This window comes from Eptesicus fuscus, chromosome 21 (genome assembly GCF_027574615.1).
Source record: "Eptesicus fuscus isolate TK198812 chromosome 21, DD_ASM_mEF_20220401, whole genome shotgun sequence".
Lineage (NCBI taxonomy): Eukaryota > Metazoa > Chordata > Mammalia > Chiroptera > Vespertilionidae > Eptesicus > Eptesicus fuscus.
In genome coordinates, this window is record NC_072493.1 from 39412159 (window position 1) to 39429209 (window position 17051).

General features: G+C 45.5%; 1 protein-coding gene and 1 non-coding gene across 2 annotated transcripts; both read left to right on the forward strand.

The window, feature by feature from the left end:
* Nucleotides 1-1113: 1113 nt before the first annotated feature.
* LOC129147037 (zinc finger protein 227-like) lies at nucleotides 1114-8422 on the forward strand. Its single transcript, XM_054710430.1, has 4 exons — nucleotides 1114-1173; nucleotides 2570-2696; nucleotides 3971-4054; nucleotides 5948-8422. Exons 1-4 carry the CDS (start codon nucleotides 1114-1116, stop codon nucleotides 8059-8061), a joined length of 2385 nt encoding a protein of 794 aa, XP_054566405.1. The 3' UTR covers nucleotides 8062-8422.
* A 3028-nt stretch (nucleotides 8423-11450) lies between these two features.
* On the forward strand, nucleotides 11451-11557 carry LOC129147842 (U6 spliceosomal RNA). Its single transcript, XR_008555058.1, has one exon. It is a non-coding gene; the product is annotated as a U6 spliceosomal RNA (small nuclear RNA).
* Nucleotides 11558-17051: the final 5494 nt, after the last annotated feature.

Genomic DNA, 17051 nt, shown 5'->3' on the forward strand with positions numbered 1-17051 from the left:
GACGGCACGTGTCCACAGCTAAGGACCGTGGTGGCGTTTGGTGACGGGCACAGGCCATTCCCTCCCCGCTGAAGGGAGCGCGAAGGCCGGGGCTCCGAGAGCGGGAGGCCGGGCCCTCTGCCCTCCCCGGGACCGCGCTCCTGCCGAGCCGGAGTGAGTTTTCGTCTCTGTTGAAGGGGGCGGGACTCTCCCCACGCTAGTGCCTGCACGGGCCCTCGTCGGGCAGGCAGACTGGGGCTCACAGCCCCCCTTCCGCCTCTCCTTCACCCCTGAGTTCGGCCACGGGGGAGGGAGGGACTTCGGGGTCCCACAGCACCGCCCCCGCCACACACCCAAGGACTTGCCTGGCCTGTCCTCTCCGGTTTCGGTTAGAAGGTTTCCTTCACTCAGTACAGTACAGCTAGGAAAATGTTCAGATTATCTGTTGACTAAACCTGAGGATGCTCAATTTGCTTCTTAATATGTGTGTGTTACTACATATTAAGGGAAACAGAATGGAGATCGAAGACAATTAAGTCATGTCTCAAAAATGCAGAAAGAAAAAGAAATACAGAAAGAAGCAATGGTAAAAAAAAAAAATTGTAAATATGTTTGTTAATATCATTTTTTAAATGCCCGAAAATGATTAGACAAATTTGAAGAGTGGTTATAATTAAAAACATATATATCTATAACCTTTTTAACTTAGCCTACAGATCTAATTGTCTTAGAGCTCCATTCTGTTACTACCACACACATTTAAAAAATATATTTATATTTTAAATTTACTACGCTTTGCATTTCTTTTGTTCTCTTGTCCTCAGTGCAGTTTATTTCCTTTTATTTGCTCTCAAGGGGTTTTGAAATTATGGGCTTGGGATGTTTTTTTTTTTTTCTTTTAAAAAAAATATTTTATTGATTTTTTTACTGAGAGGGAGGGAGAGAGATAGAGAGTTAGAAACATCCTTGAGAGAGAAACATCAATCAGCTGCCTCCTGCACGCCCCTACTGGGGTTCCAACCCACAATTGGGGTACGTGCCCTTATGGGGAATCGAACCTCTTGGTTCATAGGTCGATGCTCAACCACTGAGCCACACCAGCCAGGCTCATGGCTTCTTTGTCCTTCCCCAGTTATGCCTTTTCAGGACTCTGACGTTCCCCAGAAGGAGCAGGAGAAAATGACCAAGTTTCAGGTAAGTAAGGCATTCCTTTCTGTCTCCTAAGATGTGATTTTATTTCTCAGAGATTAGGCACCTCTTTTTTCTCTTCCTTGGAAAGGTTCATGGAAAACAACACCGATCTTGAGTGCATGTTGTGTGCCAGACTGTGTGTGTGTCTGTGTGTTTTGTTTGTTTTATTTTATCTTTATTATTTCACAAAATAATCTGAAAAAGATAATACAAATCTGAAATAGACAAAAATAATTTCCATTGTTACTACCCTGTTTTACAAACTAGCTGTTTTCACTTTCCCATATCCCTTTCTCACATGCACTCATACATTTGCAAAATTAGAATTGACAGGATATACTTATACATATTAGATAAAGGCTTACTATTGACAATTCTTATTAAGGTTAGTAAGATAAACTCAAGGGAATATGAACAAAAGAAATGAACAGAAGTGCCACACAAAAAATAAAGTAAATTTATGTAGAAAATAATGATCACTAATAACTAAATGTGTGTAAATGTTAATAAAAACTTTACTTCACTTAGGTTGTCAATTTTTTTTTTAAAGGAATTAATGTCCTGTTTGTCCAGAGTCTAGAGATTCAGGGACATTTGTATTCTCACATGAAAGGTGACTTGGGAAAATCTTTAGAGAGGGAAATCTGTTATTTGCCATTCTGCTTTCAAATTTGTAACTTCATATTCTATTCTATGACTTTGCAATCGCTACTTCTTAGCTAAGATCTCTGTAAAAGGATCTTTGCAGCATTGATTATAAATAAAAAATCCATAATTAATTATATATTTGTATTAATTAAAGATAAATCATCACAATAACAACCACCAAAAAAAAAAATAAAAAAAAATAAATGGTTAGTTCTAAGGAATACTATACTCTGCAAAATGGAATGGAAGAGTCTATAACGGTACCGGCTGTTCAAACTTAGTATTTGTTATGTGCCAGGCACCATTTTAACTACATATATTCACTCATCTAGTCCTTTCAAACATCTTGCAATTTAGACACCATTTGTAGAGAAGAGGAAGTGGAGATTGTTAGAAGTTAAGGAATTTGTCCAACATCTTGTAATTAATACCTTGGCATTTGAACTCAGCCTGTTTCTTCATCAGCTGTGGCATGTGTCTTCAAAACACAGGAAGAGCTATAAGCTATGGACCTGTCTTGGAGGATTGCTGAAGGCCTGTGAACTTTGCAAACGTTAAAAACAGTGATAGAGCCCAAGATTTGTAGGGAGACGGGGAGAGGCAGTGAGAGAGGCAACTGTTGACTAAAAACTGCCTGGGGTCCTCTATCTCTGTAACAATTTTTTTGGTAACCCTCTTTAACTTGTCGATGCTGCCTTCTTTCTGTGGGCCTTTTTTGCAAGATTTAGGTGGAGTGTGTTTGGTGTTGTAGGAGGCAGTGACCTTCAAGGACGTGGCTGTGGTCTTCACCGAGGAGGAGCTGGCGCTGCTGGACCCTGTCCAGAGGAAGCTGTACCGAGATGTGATGCTGGAGAACTTCCGGAACCTGGTCTCAGTGGGTGAGGACAGGCTCCCTCTGACACTGAAGCTCAGCCCCTTGGAGAGTCCCTGTGTCCTCAGTTGTTGAGAGCATTGGACGTTTTGAAATAGTTCCCTGACCTTGAAGACACAGTTTTTCTAACCCCTGGGATTACAGGCAAAGGTTCTTCTGGTCTTCCTGCTCAGGGAAAATTCTTGTTACCCTTCCCTCCTCCCCGCCCAAGGACACTTGGCAATGTCTGGAGACAGTTTTGATTGTCATGACTGGGGGAGGGCCGCTAGCGATGCTGCTAAACCGCTTTCAATGCACGGCACAACCCCCACAGCAGAGACTTAGCCAGTCCAAATGACCAACAGTGCCTTGGCTGAGAAGTCCTATTTTAAATGAATTATAAATGGGCAGCTTAGCTTCTGTACTTTGTCCGTCAAATACTTCGTCTTTTAAATTATGGTTGTGACCCATTGATAGGTCATGGAATCAACTTAGCACATTGTACAGGGGTAGGCAAAAGGAAGTATACAGCTGTGAGTGACACTCTTTTGATTTAAAGCTTTTCCATACGAGCAACTGTACATGTACTTTTGCCCACCCCTGTATTGGCATTACTTTTCCCCCCCCCCCATGAAATAGTTCCTATCCTTATTCTATTTTATTCTATCAATGTTCTTTATCAAGACCTGCCTGCTCACATTGCAGCCTATACTGTGTCCATTGGCAGTGAGTGGTTGTGAGCGTGTGAGAAATTCAATGAAAACAGACAATGGTTCAACCTAATTTTAGCTATATACTAGAGGCCCAGTGCATGAAATTCGTGCACTGGGGAGGGGGGCTTCCCTCAGCCTGGCCTGCACCCTCTCTCAGTCCGGGAGCCCTCGGGGGATGTCCTACTGCAGTGGAGGCAGGAGAGGCTCCCACTACCGCTGCTGCGCTCGTCAGCCATGAGCCTGGCTCAGGACTTCTGACTGAGTGTCACTCCCCCTGTGGGAGCGCACTGACCACCAGGGGACAGCTCCTGGGTTGAGCATCTGCCCCCTGGTGGTCAGTGCACATCATAGTGACTGGTTGTTCTGCTGTTTGGTCGATTTGCATATTAGCCTTTTATTGTATAGGATAGACATGAACCAGGTCACGACCTAAATTTCTTTATTATTATAGTTCATGATCAAAAAGTTCTTTAAAATACCACTTTACAGGTTCTGAGGATTATGGAATTTGAACAAAAATATATTTTAGCTCTCTGCGCATCTTACATATATATATGTAAGATATATATATATATCTGCCTTTTCATAGGACATCTTCCCTTCAAACCAGGTAAGGCAACCCAGTTGGAGGCAGAAGAAAACCTTTGGATGATGGAAAGAGAAACTCAAAGAAATGGGAATTCCAGGGAGAACCACATGGCTGTTCTTTCAGGTACTGGCGAATCTGCTCCCTGCATCTGTGATTACCACTCCTATGGGAGTGCTGTCATCTCTTGCCTGGACTGTGACAGTAGTCTCCACACGAGCAGAAGGGATAGATGCAGAGGGTGAGGTCTGGGAGGGTTCCCTCCTGCTCCCTCTTATAAGGGCGCTTATGATTACTTTGGACCCATCCAGATAATCCAGGATAACCTCCCTCTCAAGAGCCTTAATTTAATCATATCTAAAGTCCCTTTTATCAAGAATATTAACATAACATATGCCGAAACTGGTTTGGCTCAGTGGATAGAGCCTCGGCCTGCGGACTGAAAGGTCCCAGGTTCGATTCCGGTCAGGGGCATGTGCCTTGGTTGCGGGCACATCCCCAGTAGGGGGTGTGCAGGAGGCAGCTGATTGATGTTTCTAGCTCTCTATCCCTCTCTCTTCCTCTCTGTAAAAAAATCAATAAAATATATTAAAAAAAAAAAGAATATTAACATATTCCCAGGTCCTAGGGGTTAGGGTGTGGACATCTTTGAGGGCCATTCAATTAGCCAGCACACCCAGAACTGTGCATATACCTGTTGAGACTTTTTTAGCCTGTATTATTAGAATCTAACTTTCCAATAAATTTTTAAGGATTTGGTACCCTTCTCCCCCACCTTAAACATTTTAAGCCAATGGCTTCCAACCATTTTTAGTCATGACCTTCAATAAGAAATATTTTACATCTTGACTCAGCATAAATATCATGTATGTGCATATTTACATATGTGCCTGTAGCTGAAACAAGCATTTCATATAGTTGTGGTACCCTTAGCTTGTGATACACTTCTCATGTTTTTATTCATTTTTTTAAATATTTGTCACAATTATGGAATTGGGTTCACAGTTCACTAATACCTCTCAGCAATTTGAATAATTCTGTCGCAGCCGTGATAAAGCAGTAAAGAAAACTGCATGATTTCCCTGTGACCATTACATTCTAGTGGGTCTAAAACGACAAGAAAAATTAGGAAGTATATAGTCAACCAGGTAAGTGCTGTGGGGCAAAATAAAGCAGGAAAGGCAAATCGGAAGAGTCAAAGGTGTATGGGGGTGAGGAGGAATTATTTTATATTGAGTGATAAGGAAGGCCTCACCCAATTGAGTGACAGTTGAGTAGAGAGAGACCTTAGGGAACGAGAAACAGCCAGGTACACAGCTCTCCCGAGAAAGCTTTCCAAGGCGAGGAGACCTCTCCCTCTTCCTCGTCAGGATTGCCTTTGAGAGTCTGCCCTGTGCCCTGTTTCTTTCCTTCTCCCAAGTTCTTCCCAAGTTGTACCAGATTAGTTTTCCCTTTTCCACTTCTTACCGAGACCTGATTTACTTCCAGATTTAGAACAATGAATGTTACTCGTCCAACCATTTCCCAAATTTACTCTTAGAAGGTAATTTCTACCAGGACCTAAAATCCTATTGTATGCCTACAGTCTGAGCTTTTGCAGCCTCATGAGGTAGAATCCCACTGGTCATAAGACTACTGTGGACAAGGTGAGCAGGCTTTTAATTGATGTCACTGTAGGTGGGAATGGGGATTGTCTTTGTTGCTCTGCAGCCATCTGATTCCAGACTTCAGCTCAGGTGTTAAATGTTAGATTGATGGTTCTGAATGGGTCACCTTTACACTTAGTGGGTAAGAGTCTGACAACTCCATTCTTTGCTTCAACCGCACGGGATAGCAAGAAACGGATAAATGATGTCATACAGAGACGACCGGGCCCCTTGGTTTACTAAGGCCTTGTCCCATGGTCTTAGTGTGAAGTCCTGGCATTTCTGAGCCAAGCGTTCACGTGTCGTCATCTTGGAATCCTGCTTTTTCTTTCAGGCAGCAAGAATCAAAATGAGGTGGAGATTCTTCAGAAAGTTGCATTAAAGTACCTTTCACATGAAAAGCTATTCTGGCAGATCTGGAAACAGATTGCAAGTGATTCAACCAGGTGTCTTCAGAGGGAGAGGTCCCAGTTACTACAAGGCAGTTCCCATCAGACTTCTGAGAGTGGGAGCGGTGTCATGAATTGTGAAGGGGATGGCGCCTGTTGTGTTGAAAATCAGGACTGTTTCAGTGTCGAGGGTGCTCGTGGGAATATACACCTGAGTGAGTCACAGAATCGGAATGGAGGTAAGCAAAGTCATGTGAAAGATAACCGGCATGCCTGTGAAGCCATGAAGAAATCACTACTTAGCGATCATATTAAAATCCACACAGAACAGAAACCCTACAAATCTCATGACTGTGGTAACAGCATGAGCGATGGCGTCAGTCAGCATTTACCCTGCAGAGAGGAACTGCATCTCTGTGGTGAGTGTGGGAAGGGCTTCAGTTATAGCTCACTGCTTTCAGGTCACCAGACTGCACACCCAGGAGGGAAATGCGTGGCTCGGAACTCACACCTGCAGGCTCATCAGAGGACTCACCCAGGAGAGAAACTCACGAAACGTCATGATTCCGGTGATTGTTTCAATAAGAGTTCCTTTCATTCTCATTCTAATCCTGCAGGAGAAAAGTCCTATAGATGTGACAGCTGTGGCAAGGGATTCAGTAGCAGCACAGGTCTCACCATTCACTACAGAACTCACACTGGAGAGAAACCTTATAAATGTGAAGAGTGTGGTAAATGCTTTAGTCAGAGCTCAAACTTTCAATGCCATCAGAGAGTCCACACTGAAGAAAAGCCATACAAGTGTGGAGAGTGCGGCAAGGGCTTCGGTTGGAGTGTTAATCTTCGTGTTCATCAGAGGGTCCACAGGGGTGAGAAGCCCTATGTATGTGAGGAGTGCGGGAAGGGCTTCACTCAGGCCGCCCATTATCACATCCATCAGAGGGTCCACACTGGGGAGAAACCTTATAAATGTGATGTCTGCGGGAAGGGCTTCAGTCACAACTCACCATTAATATGCCATCGGAGAGTCCACACTGGAGAGAAACCGTACAAGTGTGAGGTGTGTGGGAAAGGCTTTACTCGCAATACAGATCTTCACATCCATGTTCGGGTTCACACAGGAGAGAAACCCTACAGATGTAAGGAGTGTGGGAAGGGCTTCAGTCAGGCTTCGAATCTTCAAGTCCATCAGAATGTCCACACTGGGGAGAAACGATTCAAATGTGAAACTTGTGGGAAGGGCTTCAGTCAGTCTTCAAAGCTCCAGACCCATCAGAGAGTCCACACTGGGGAGAAGCCCTACAAATGTGATGTGTGTGGGAAGGGCTTCAGTTATAGTTCAAATCTTAAACTGCACCAAGTAATTCACACTGGAGAGAAACCATACAAGTGCGAGGAGTGTGGGAAGGGCTTTAGTTGGAGATCAAATCTTCACGCTCATCAGAGAGTCCACTCAGGAGAGAAGCCCTATAAATGTGAGGAGTGTGATAAGAGCTTCAGCCAGGCCATAGATTTTCGGGTCCATCGGAGAGTCCACACTGGAGAGAAGCCGTACACGTGTGGCGTGTGTGGGAAGGGCTTCAGTCAGTCCTCTGGCCTTCAGTCCCATCAGAGAGTCCACACTGGGGAGAAGCCATACACCTGTGATGTCTGTGGCAAGGGCTTCAGGTACAGCTCACAGTTTATTTACCATCAGAGAGGCCACACAGGGGAGAAGCCTTACAAATGTGAGGAGTGTGGGAAAGGCTTTGGTAGGAGTTTGAATCTTCGCCATCATCAGAGGGTGCACACTGGAGAGAAGCCCCATAAGTGTGAGGAGTGTGGTAAGTCCTTTAGTCTCCCCTCAAATCTTAGAGTCCATCTGAGTGTTCACCTTAGGGAGAAGCTATTTAAATGTGAGGAGTGTGGGAAGGGCTTCAGTCAGAGTTCACGTCTTCAGGCCCATCTGAGAGTCCACACTGGAGAGAAACCATACAAGTGTGACGTATGTGGGAAGGACTTCAGTCACCGTTCACGTCTGACGTACCATCAGAAAGTCCACTCTGGCAAGAATCTCTAAGAATGAGAAATGTGTTCATTTCAGTCAGGTTGTACATCTAGTTTTTGGAGAGTCCGTGCTGGGGATAAAATGCTATAACGTTTTGAGAGTGGAAAGGGGTTTCTTCACTTGGAATCTCATAAGTCCAGGAATAGGACTGATATTCAGGGGAGAAATATGTTGTAACCCTCTTGGTAAAATCCAATTGATGTAAATGATCTTTCAAAATGAGTACATGCCAAAAAAGAATGTGTGAAAAGGATATTTGCCATATACAAGCTAGTTTGGGGGCTATCGGGAGGTTTTGGATTATTTTCTCATTAACTTCCAATTTATATGTACTTACTGTGACCATTATTTTTTTACTAAAGCTTAAAAGTTATGAAAAATGAAATGAATAAAATAACTGACAAAATTACCTGTAGTCAAGGTCTCATAATATGAATGCTTTATTTCATACAGTATGTTGGATTAAAATTAAGGAATATATCCCCAGAGGTGAATCTTTGCTCTTCAGAAGTGAATTTGTGTCTGCTGCAGATATATATATATATATATAAACATTAATTGCATTATTGATTATAAAAACACACATAGAAATAATCATTGTCAAAGTGTTTTACAATTCATTGATCCAGAGGAACACTGTGCAAACATCAAATGGGAGAAGGTAAATTTGTAGTAAAAGGCCGAAACCGGTTTGGCTCAGTGGATAGAGCATTGGCCTGCGGACTGAAGGGTCCCAGGTTCGATTCCGGTCAGGGGCATGTACCTTGGTTGCGGGCACATCCCCAGTAGTGGGGTGTGCAGGAGGCAGCTGATCTATGTTTCTCTCTCGTTGATGTTTCTGACTCTCTGTCCTCTCTCTTCCTCTCTGTAAGAAATCAATAAAATATATATTAAAAAAAAATTTGTAGTAAAAGGTGTTGGATGATGTCCAGAATATATTCATTTGGACAACAAATCTTGGGATTTTCATGTGGTCACATTTTTTTTTTTAAAAAAGGTATAGATGCATTAGGTAGGTATTCTAGTTACCTCTAAATGGAATTTTGCATTTTTTGTGTTCCAATAAAACTTTATTATGGACACTGAAATTTGAATTAATTATATATTTTCAGATGTCATGAAATATTCTTTCCATTTCCCCCTATCTGTTAAAAATGTAGAACCTATTCTTGGTTATTTTTGTGGGGTATTTTTGTTGTTAATCCTCACCTGAGGATATTTTTTCCATTGATTTTTAGAGAAAGAGAGAAACATTGATGTGAGAGAGATACGTGGATTGGCTGCCTCCTGCACATGCCCTGACTGGGGCCAGGGATTAAACCTGAAACCAAGGTATGTGCCCTTGACTGGAAATTGAACCTACAAACCTTCATGCCAGGGCCAATGCTCTTAACCACTGAGAACACCAACCAGGGTATATAAACCATTCTTAGTTCATGGGCCATACTCAATGAGATGACAGGCTGGATTTGGCCCACAAGCTATAGTTTGCCAACTCATAATGTAGCTGATCATATTTAAAAAAATTTTTAAATTACAGTAGACATTCAATATTATAGCAATACAGTATAGTGGTTAGACATATAACTTAAGAAGTGATCCCCAATAAGTCTAGTATCACCTGCCCTAGTTGGTTTGGCTCAGTGGCTAGAGCGTCGGCCTGCGGACTGAAGTGTCCCGGGTTCGATTCCGGTTAAGGGCATATGCTTGGGTTGTGGGCTTGATCCCCAGTAAGGGGGACAGGAGGCGTGCAAGAGGCAGCCGATCAATGATTCTCTCTCATCATTGATGTTTCTACCTCTCCCTCTCCTTTCCTCTCTGAAATAAATTTTAAAAAAATATTAAAAAGAAAGTCTAGTATCACCTGACACCATATCCTATCTAATAATCTAATAATAGACAAATATGCAAATTGACCATACCTCCGACACACCCGCAAGCCACGCCCACCATCCAATCAGAGCGAGTATGCAAATTAACCCAAACCAAGATGGCTACAGCCACAGAGAGCAAGGTTTCCGAGGTAACAGAGGAAGCCAAGCTTTCCGCCTGCCCTGGCCAGGCCTAAGCCTCCACTCAAGCTACAGAGTTTCAATTATAGAAGGTAAACAAATTCAAACAAATGGCAGCAGAATGGAGCTTGAGAGAGCAGGCCAGGGTTGCTGCCGGCAACAGGGGAAGCAAAGCTTTCTGCACACCCTGGCCGGGCCCACCCGCTTAAGGCAACAAAGTTTCAATTATAACCCCAACAGAAATGGCTGCCGGCCTCTGAGGGAGCCCCAGGCTTGGCTCCGCTCCAAGCTACAAAGTTTCAATTGTAGAAGGAAAATAAATTCCGGATACCAGGGCCTCTGCTTGGGTTGCCAGGGGGCGTGGCCAGCCTGCTAACCACCACAGGCCTCTCACTCAGGCAGCCCCACACCCCAAGGGAACCCCCACCTGATCCGGGACGCCCTTCAGGGCAAACCAGCTGGCCCCAAACCCTGTACCAGGCCTCTATCCTATCTAATAAAAGAGTAATATGCAGATTGATCATCACTGCAACACACAATATAGCTGCCCCCATGTGGTCAAAGATCCTGCCCCCATGTGGACACAAGATGGCCACCACAAGATGGCCAGCAGGAGAGGGCAGTTGGGAGGCACCTGGCCTGCAAGGGAGGGCAGTTGAGAAGGACCAGGCCTGCAAGGGAGGGCAGTAGGAGGTGATCAACCCTGCAGGAGAGGGCAGTTAGGGGTGACCAGGCCGGCAGAGGAGGGAAGTTGGGGGCAAACAGGCTGGCAGCAGAGTGGTTAGGGGGTGATCAGGCTGGGAGGCAGAAGCGGTTAGGGGCAATCAGGAAGGCAGGCAGGCAAGCAGTTGGGAGCCAGCAGTCCTGGATTGTGAGAGGGAGTCCCATATTGGAGAGACCTTCAGTTATAATCAGCAAACCTTCAGTTATAAGATGATTAAGGCCTGAGGATCTAATGTATTCCATGTTGACTGCAGTTGAAATTTGCTGAGAGTAGATCTTAAAGGTTCTCACCACAAAGTTAGCAATGTGAGTTGATGGATGTGTAAGTTAGATTGTAAGTACATTCGCAATGTACTTACTATACATATAAATTCATAGCATACACTTTAACAAAAAATTTATTGATTGACTTTAGAGAGTGAGGGGAAGGCAGAGAGAGAAACATTGACTTGTTGCTCCACCCATTCATGTATTCATTGGTTGCTCCTTGTATGTGCCCTGACTGGGGATCAAATCTGCAACCTTGGTGTATCAGGGCAAAACCAACTGAGCTACCTGGCTAGAGACTAAATATAGGGTGTCCCTCCAAAATGTATACACACACTTTGAATAATTACAAAGGCCGTGCTTATTAAAATACATTTCATTTTCAAAATTGAGCTATCAGTGCTCGCTTTGGCAGCACATACATCAAAATTGGAACAATACAGAGAAGATTAGCATGGCCCCTGCGCAAGGATGACACGAAAATTCGTGAAGCGTTCCATATTTTTTTTAAAAAAACTGAGCTATAAGCTGTTAAAGTGTATACATTTTTTGAGACACTCTAGCATACCTCAATAAAAGTGCCCTAAAAAAGTTGAATTTATTAGTTACTTGAGTGCGACCCCATACAGCCACACCTATTTTTTGAATAATCATAGCTCTTGTAGAAAAATAAAACATCCTATCGTATTTATGATGTCAAGAGCAGGCTGGATATAGATTATGAGACGTTTGATGGTGAACTAAAGAAAAAAACATTTTCAACATACATTCTAGGCTTTTTCAACTTACAGTATTTCCTTCACTTTCTTGACTGTCTTTTCTTTCACTTGCCAGAAAACTAATTTAAAAATGAATATTTAAAACCAAGATACGTGGGAAACTTTTGGTATTTGTTCTGTGGGGTGGTGAGGGATCACTTTTCCTTTTTGTGTGTCCAGCATTTCCGAATGAATAGCAGCTCACACAAGATAAACTGTCAGAGATTTAGGGGCATCTGAGGGCTACCAAACAGACTTTGAGATCCTTTAACTTTCTGCCCTATTCATCCACATTTGCTTTTCAGTCACACTTATTAATACTGTGGGGGGTTTTTTAATTTAGAAAAAAGAAAAGGAAAACAAAAAAAGTCAAGCTCTAATAGTTCCTAAGAACTGACTGAACTGAACCATCTTAGGTATTTATTTTTTATTTTTTGGAAGTGTCAACCTAATAGAAGCGCTACCTTGTGGAGGATTCTGGGAAGTGTAGTCCAGAGGCGCTGGGCAGTGAGATCCACTTCCGCTCTGGGCGGGCGGAGCTGTAGCCCTCGTTTCCCTCCGGGATTCTGGAGTGGGATGGGCGCGAGTCACCACGATCTCCTAGGACCTGGGAGGTGAGTGAGTGAGTGAGTGCGGAACCCCTGTGTCTCTTACTAGCTTGCGGGGCGTGGGCCCCCGTAGGTGCCACCCTCGCTCTTGGGGAACAGAAGCGGCGGATGGCAGGTTTGTGCATGGTTCGCGCGTGGAGTTGGGGGTCGGCCAGGTCGGGAATCCCTTTCAGTGTCTCTGGGCCGGTTCCCTCGCCCCCCTTGCTTCCGCGTACTCCGTACCTTTCCAGTTATACAATCTTTGCAGAGTTATTGATTTATCTGTTTCTCCTGGCTGGAGAGGAGTGGACAGTGGTGTCACCGGACAGGGACCGAGTTAACCGTAGTGTCCCACCGGCCCGGGATCAGGCCGAGTCACCCCCCTGCCAGCCGGGAGTGTGTGGGTTCTGGATTGCGTGTAGGGTGGATTTCACAACAGGAACCCAGGTGATTTTAAGAGGCTATTTATTAAAGCTGGGACAGGTAGCGTTTAGGAGAAAGAAAATAGAAAGTTCACCCCGGGAGAAGGCGTGGGCGTGCTCCCAAGAGAGCTAGGGCCGGCTTCCTTTATCTTGAGGGGTTTAATCTGCTTCCCAAAGGCGGGATATTTAGGGGAGGCCATAGGGGAGGATCTCAAAAAAATATTCATCAGCTTTTCCAGGTGTGCACTTTCATGGTCCTGGTCTCCACTGCTTGGTCAGCGCCAGGGCACGGGTCATTCGTCATTGCAGCTGGCCCTGGCCTCCCTGCCCTGGTTTTGCAGCTTTTCTGGGCCTGGAGCTGAAGTACAACTGATGCCCTGATGTTATCTCTAGAGAGGGAAAGTCAGGAGGGAGGGCTAAACCGATGACCAGCGATATGAAACATCACCTGTGGCAAGGTCTGGCACCAGTTTTCCCCCGGGCTTTCCACCTGTGTGACCTCTGTATCTGGCTGTAAATTGCTCTGTTTTCCCATTCCACTTGCCAAGGAGTTTTCCTAGCTTTTCCCATTCCACTTGCCAAGGAGTTTTCCTAGCTTCTTACTGTTCTGCCTCAGGAGGACCTCCCTAGTGGGCACGTTGTAAGATTAGGGGAAAGTGAAAGATGTAAAAGTGCTTAGCAGTGATCCCAGCACAAGCTACTAGTAAGAGGTGGCTGGTTGTTATCAATCTATTATTTCTTTCTGAGACGTGCTCAGTCCCTGAAAGCTTCGTTGCTGAGCCTGCATAAGGTCTGAGCTCCAGCTTCAGCACCTCTGGCTCTTGTCTGTCCACTGCGGGGAGTGGGATGTTCGTGGATTGCTAAGGACTTCCCACTCCCCCATCCTGTTTCAAAGGAAGAAGTGGGTCCTCCCCAGCTGGTGCCTGGAGGATGTCCACTGTGATTCATCCTGGACCAGAGACACAATTGTAATATCTTCCAGCCTCCTTTCCTTTCTCAGCCCGACTTCTCAAAGCGGGTGCAGAGAGGAGGAGGGAGTGACCCCTGGCTCCTGGTAACATTGTCCCAAAAGTGTGTGTCCTTTCTGTTCTCAATAGGGAAGCAGACTTCCTTCACTCATTAGCAAGTTTTCTCTATTGGGCAAACGTTCAAATATTTAATGAGTGAAGGAGAGGTTGGATGAGACAAGTGCTGATGAACGAGTAACAATATTTAACATGTTGAGTGACAGTCTTCTATAGGTTTTATTTGCTTTAATTAGTTTAATGCTCATAACAGACAAAGAAGTTGATAGGTGAAGAGTTTAAGGGAACAGGGAAGACACAGAACTGAGAATTTGAACCCAGGCAGCCTGGTTCTTGACATTCCTGCCATACTCTCCTTCAGCCCTAAGAAATGGTAATCCTGAGGACTGAAGGAGGGAGGGTCATTGGGTAATAATTTAGGATATTAGAGCCCTTGATGTCTGTGCTCATTTAATTAATTCCTTGTTATTTTATATGACACTAGAGGCCTGGTGCATGAAAATTCATGCACTGGAGGGGGTGTCCCTCAGCCAGGCCTGCCCCTTCTCACAGTCTGGGAGCCCTCAGGGGCAGGAGGCAACCTGGCAATCAGGGGAAGGCAATGCCCCCATCACACCTCTGCTGCTGCCACTGCTGGCAGTGCAAGCCTTGGCCAGCCCTGGTTACCTGAGCCTTGGGCAGCCCTGGGTGGCTGGGCAGCCACCATCTGAGGCTTGCCTGCGCCTCCGGCTGGTCCTGGGCGGCTGGGGGGCTGAGGGGACTGGGGGACTTCAGAGGCAAGCGCGTGGAGCCTTGCTGCGTGCCTACCGCTTCAGCGGGGCTGAGGGGACTGGGCGCTGCTATCTTGTGGCTGTGGATGCTGGCATCTTGTGGCTGTGTGCGCTGCCATCTTTGAGGGCATGGCAGTCAATTAGCATAGTCCCTCCTTATTGGCTGTGGGCGCTGCCATCTTTGAGTGCGGGGCAGTCATTTAGCATATTCCCTCTTTATTAGATAGGATTATATTCATACTAGAGGCCCGGTGCACAAAATTCATGCACTAGGTGGGGGGGTCCCTCAGCCCGGCCTGCATCCTCTCCAATCCAGGACCCTTCGGACATCCCTCTTGCAATCTGGGACCGTTGGCTCCTAACCGCCCACCCGCCTGCCTGCCTGATCACCCCTAAGCACCTCTGCCTGCCGGCCTGATTGCCCCCTAATTGCCCTCCCCTGCTGGCCTGATTGCCCCCTAACTGCCCTCCCCTGCCGGCCTGATCACCCCCTAACTGCCCTCCCCTGCCAGCCTGATCACCCCCTAACTGCCCTCTCCTGCCAGCCTGATCACCCCCTAACTGCCCTCTCCTGCCAGCCTGATCATCCCCTAACTGCCCTCCCCTGCTGGCCTGATTGCCCCTAACGGCCTCTGCCTGGGCCCCTGCCACCGTGACTTTGTCCAGAAGGATGTCTGGAAGATGTCTGGTCTAATTAGAATATTACCCTTTTATTAGTATAGACTCTGATTATTGAGTTAATTTGTGCTCATCCTAGAGAATTTGAGAAATAGCTGAAGGAAGCCAAACACTATCCATGATCCCACATGTAGAGATAATTATAAGGATGTTAATGTATTTCTCTTTACTTGTTTCTATGTATGTATATATTCTCTAAGCTTCTCAAAACTTGTATCATAGTTGTCATCCTTGTGACAACTGTGATCATGAACCTTTTCAAACACAAGTACAGAGAAAATAATATACTAATGAGTTATCATGTATGATCACAGCCTTCAACTGTTGTCAACTTTTGTCCATCTTGTGATATAGTCCTCCCCCGTTTTCACATTTGCTTTGGTATTTTATTGCCAACTCCAGACACTGAGTCTAGAGGATGTATGTTGGATTGTTATAAATATATGGAGGTCAAGGGAGAGGAGACATGAACAATTCCAAAGTCCTCACCTGGTAACCAGGAGAGTGGTGGTAGGTGAGAAAGCTGGGGGTCCTGAAGAGTTGCAGTTAAAGGGGAAGCGCTGAATGTTTTTTGCTATTAGGAATTTAGTTTGCTCTTGGTTTCCAGCCGGTGTCTCCCCCTAAGCTGTGGATTCCTGTGTTGTGGGGATTGTGTCGTTCTTTTCAGCGTGCCCAACACTGTGACGAGGTTGGCAGAGGGAAGTTACTCAATAAGTGTTTGTGGCTGGTGCGTGTGTCCACTGGCAGCCGGATACCAGGGCCTGCAGCCCCGAGAGATTGTTTTCTGGTTTCCTGAAGGCGGATTAGGTGACAAAACTGTGAAAAGGATCCATATGGGTATCTCTGGTCCTTTATAGGACCACTCTTGGCTGTACAGTTGCTTTTCAAAGTATTTGATACTTAATGTACAGTTATTGACAATACATTCATATCCTAACACAAATTTACTTAGGAACAAACCCAGACTAGTGTACATTTCTGTATAACACAGTTTGACACACCAAGCTCAAAAGGATGCCCATCACTGTAATATAGGCAAAGGAGTTGCTTACCCACTAATTATCCCCCAACTACCCCCAGGTGATGGGAGGCTTCTCAGAGTGTCTGGCAGGCAGCAGGCTGGTGGTTGGCAGGTGGCGGGCAGGTGACCTGCTAGCCAGACGCCCCAGACCCCGCTTGCTTTCTCTCACTAAATACTGTGAAATGTCAGGTCTCCTTGCAAAACTCCATTACTGAGCAGAGCAGGAGAGAGCAGCAAATGTAGGGCCAGAGCAAGGAATTGGATGTTATAAAGGCTTTGAGAAGTGGATGCATTGCTCTCATTCCCACCACAGTCCTTCTGCCTGAAGTAGGAAGGCCCATGAACATGAGTAGCTGTCAGGCATTGCGTGCTTATTTGAATGTATTGACAAAGCTGTGAGCTAGATAACGGTGCTATCCCCACCTGATAGATGTGGAATAGGCACAAAGAGCTAGTGGGTCCGAAGGATCAGTAGTGGGATCCTGGCGATATGCCCCACCCAGACCTTTTGGCCTCCGAGTTTGCTTTCACTGTCATGGCCAGTACATCCCAGTGCCCTGCATTTCCCACGGTACCCAGGCTGGGAGTGCTAACCCTGGGAGCGACAAGGGACTCTGTGCTAGCCTTACTAAGTGGAGCCGAGCAGGCAGTTCACTGCACCAGGGCCCCTGGCTGAGAGGTACTGCTATGGGCCAAAGGAGGGGGTCACTTTTAAAATTCACACAGAGCAGCCGTGTGT

Coding starts and splice junctions, on each gene's coding strand:
- LOC129147037 (XM_054710430.1), top strand. CDS start 1,114: ATGCCTTTTCAGGACTCTGACGTTCCCCAGAAGGAGCAGGAGAAAATG. Junction 2,697..3,970: donor CCGGAACCTGGTCTCAGTGG/GTGAGGACAGGC, acceptor GCCTTTTCATAG/GACATCTTCCCTTCAAACCA. Junction 4,055..5,947: donor GGAAAGAGAAACTCAAAGAA/ATGGGAATTCCA, acceptor TTTTTCTTTCAG/GCAGCAAGAATCAAAATGAG.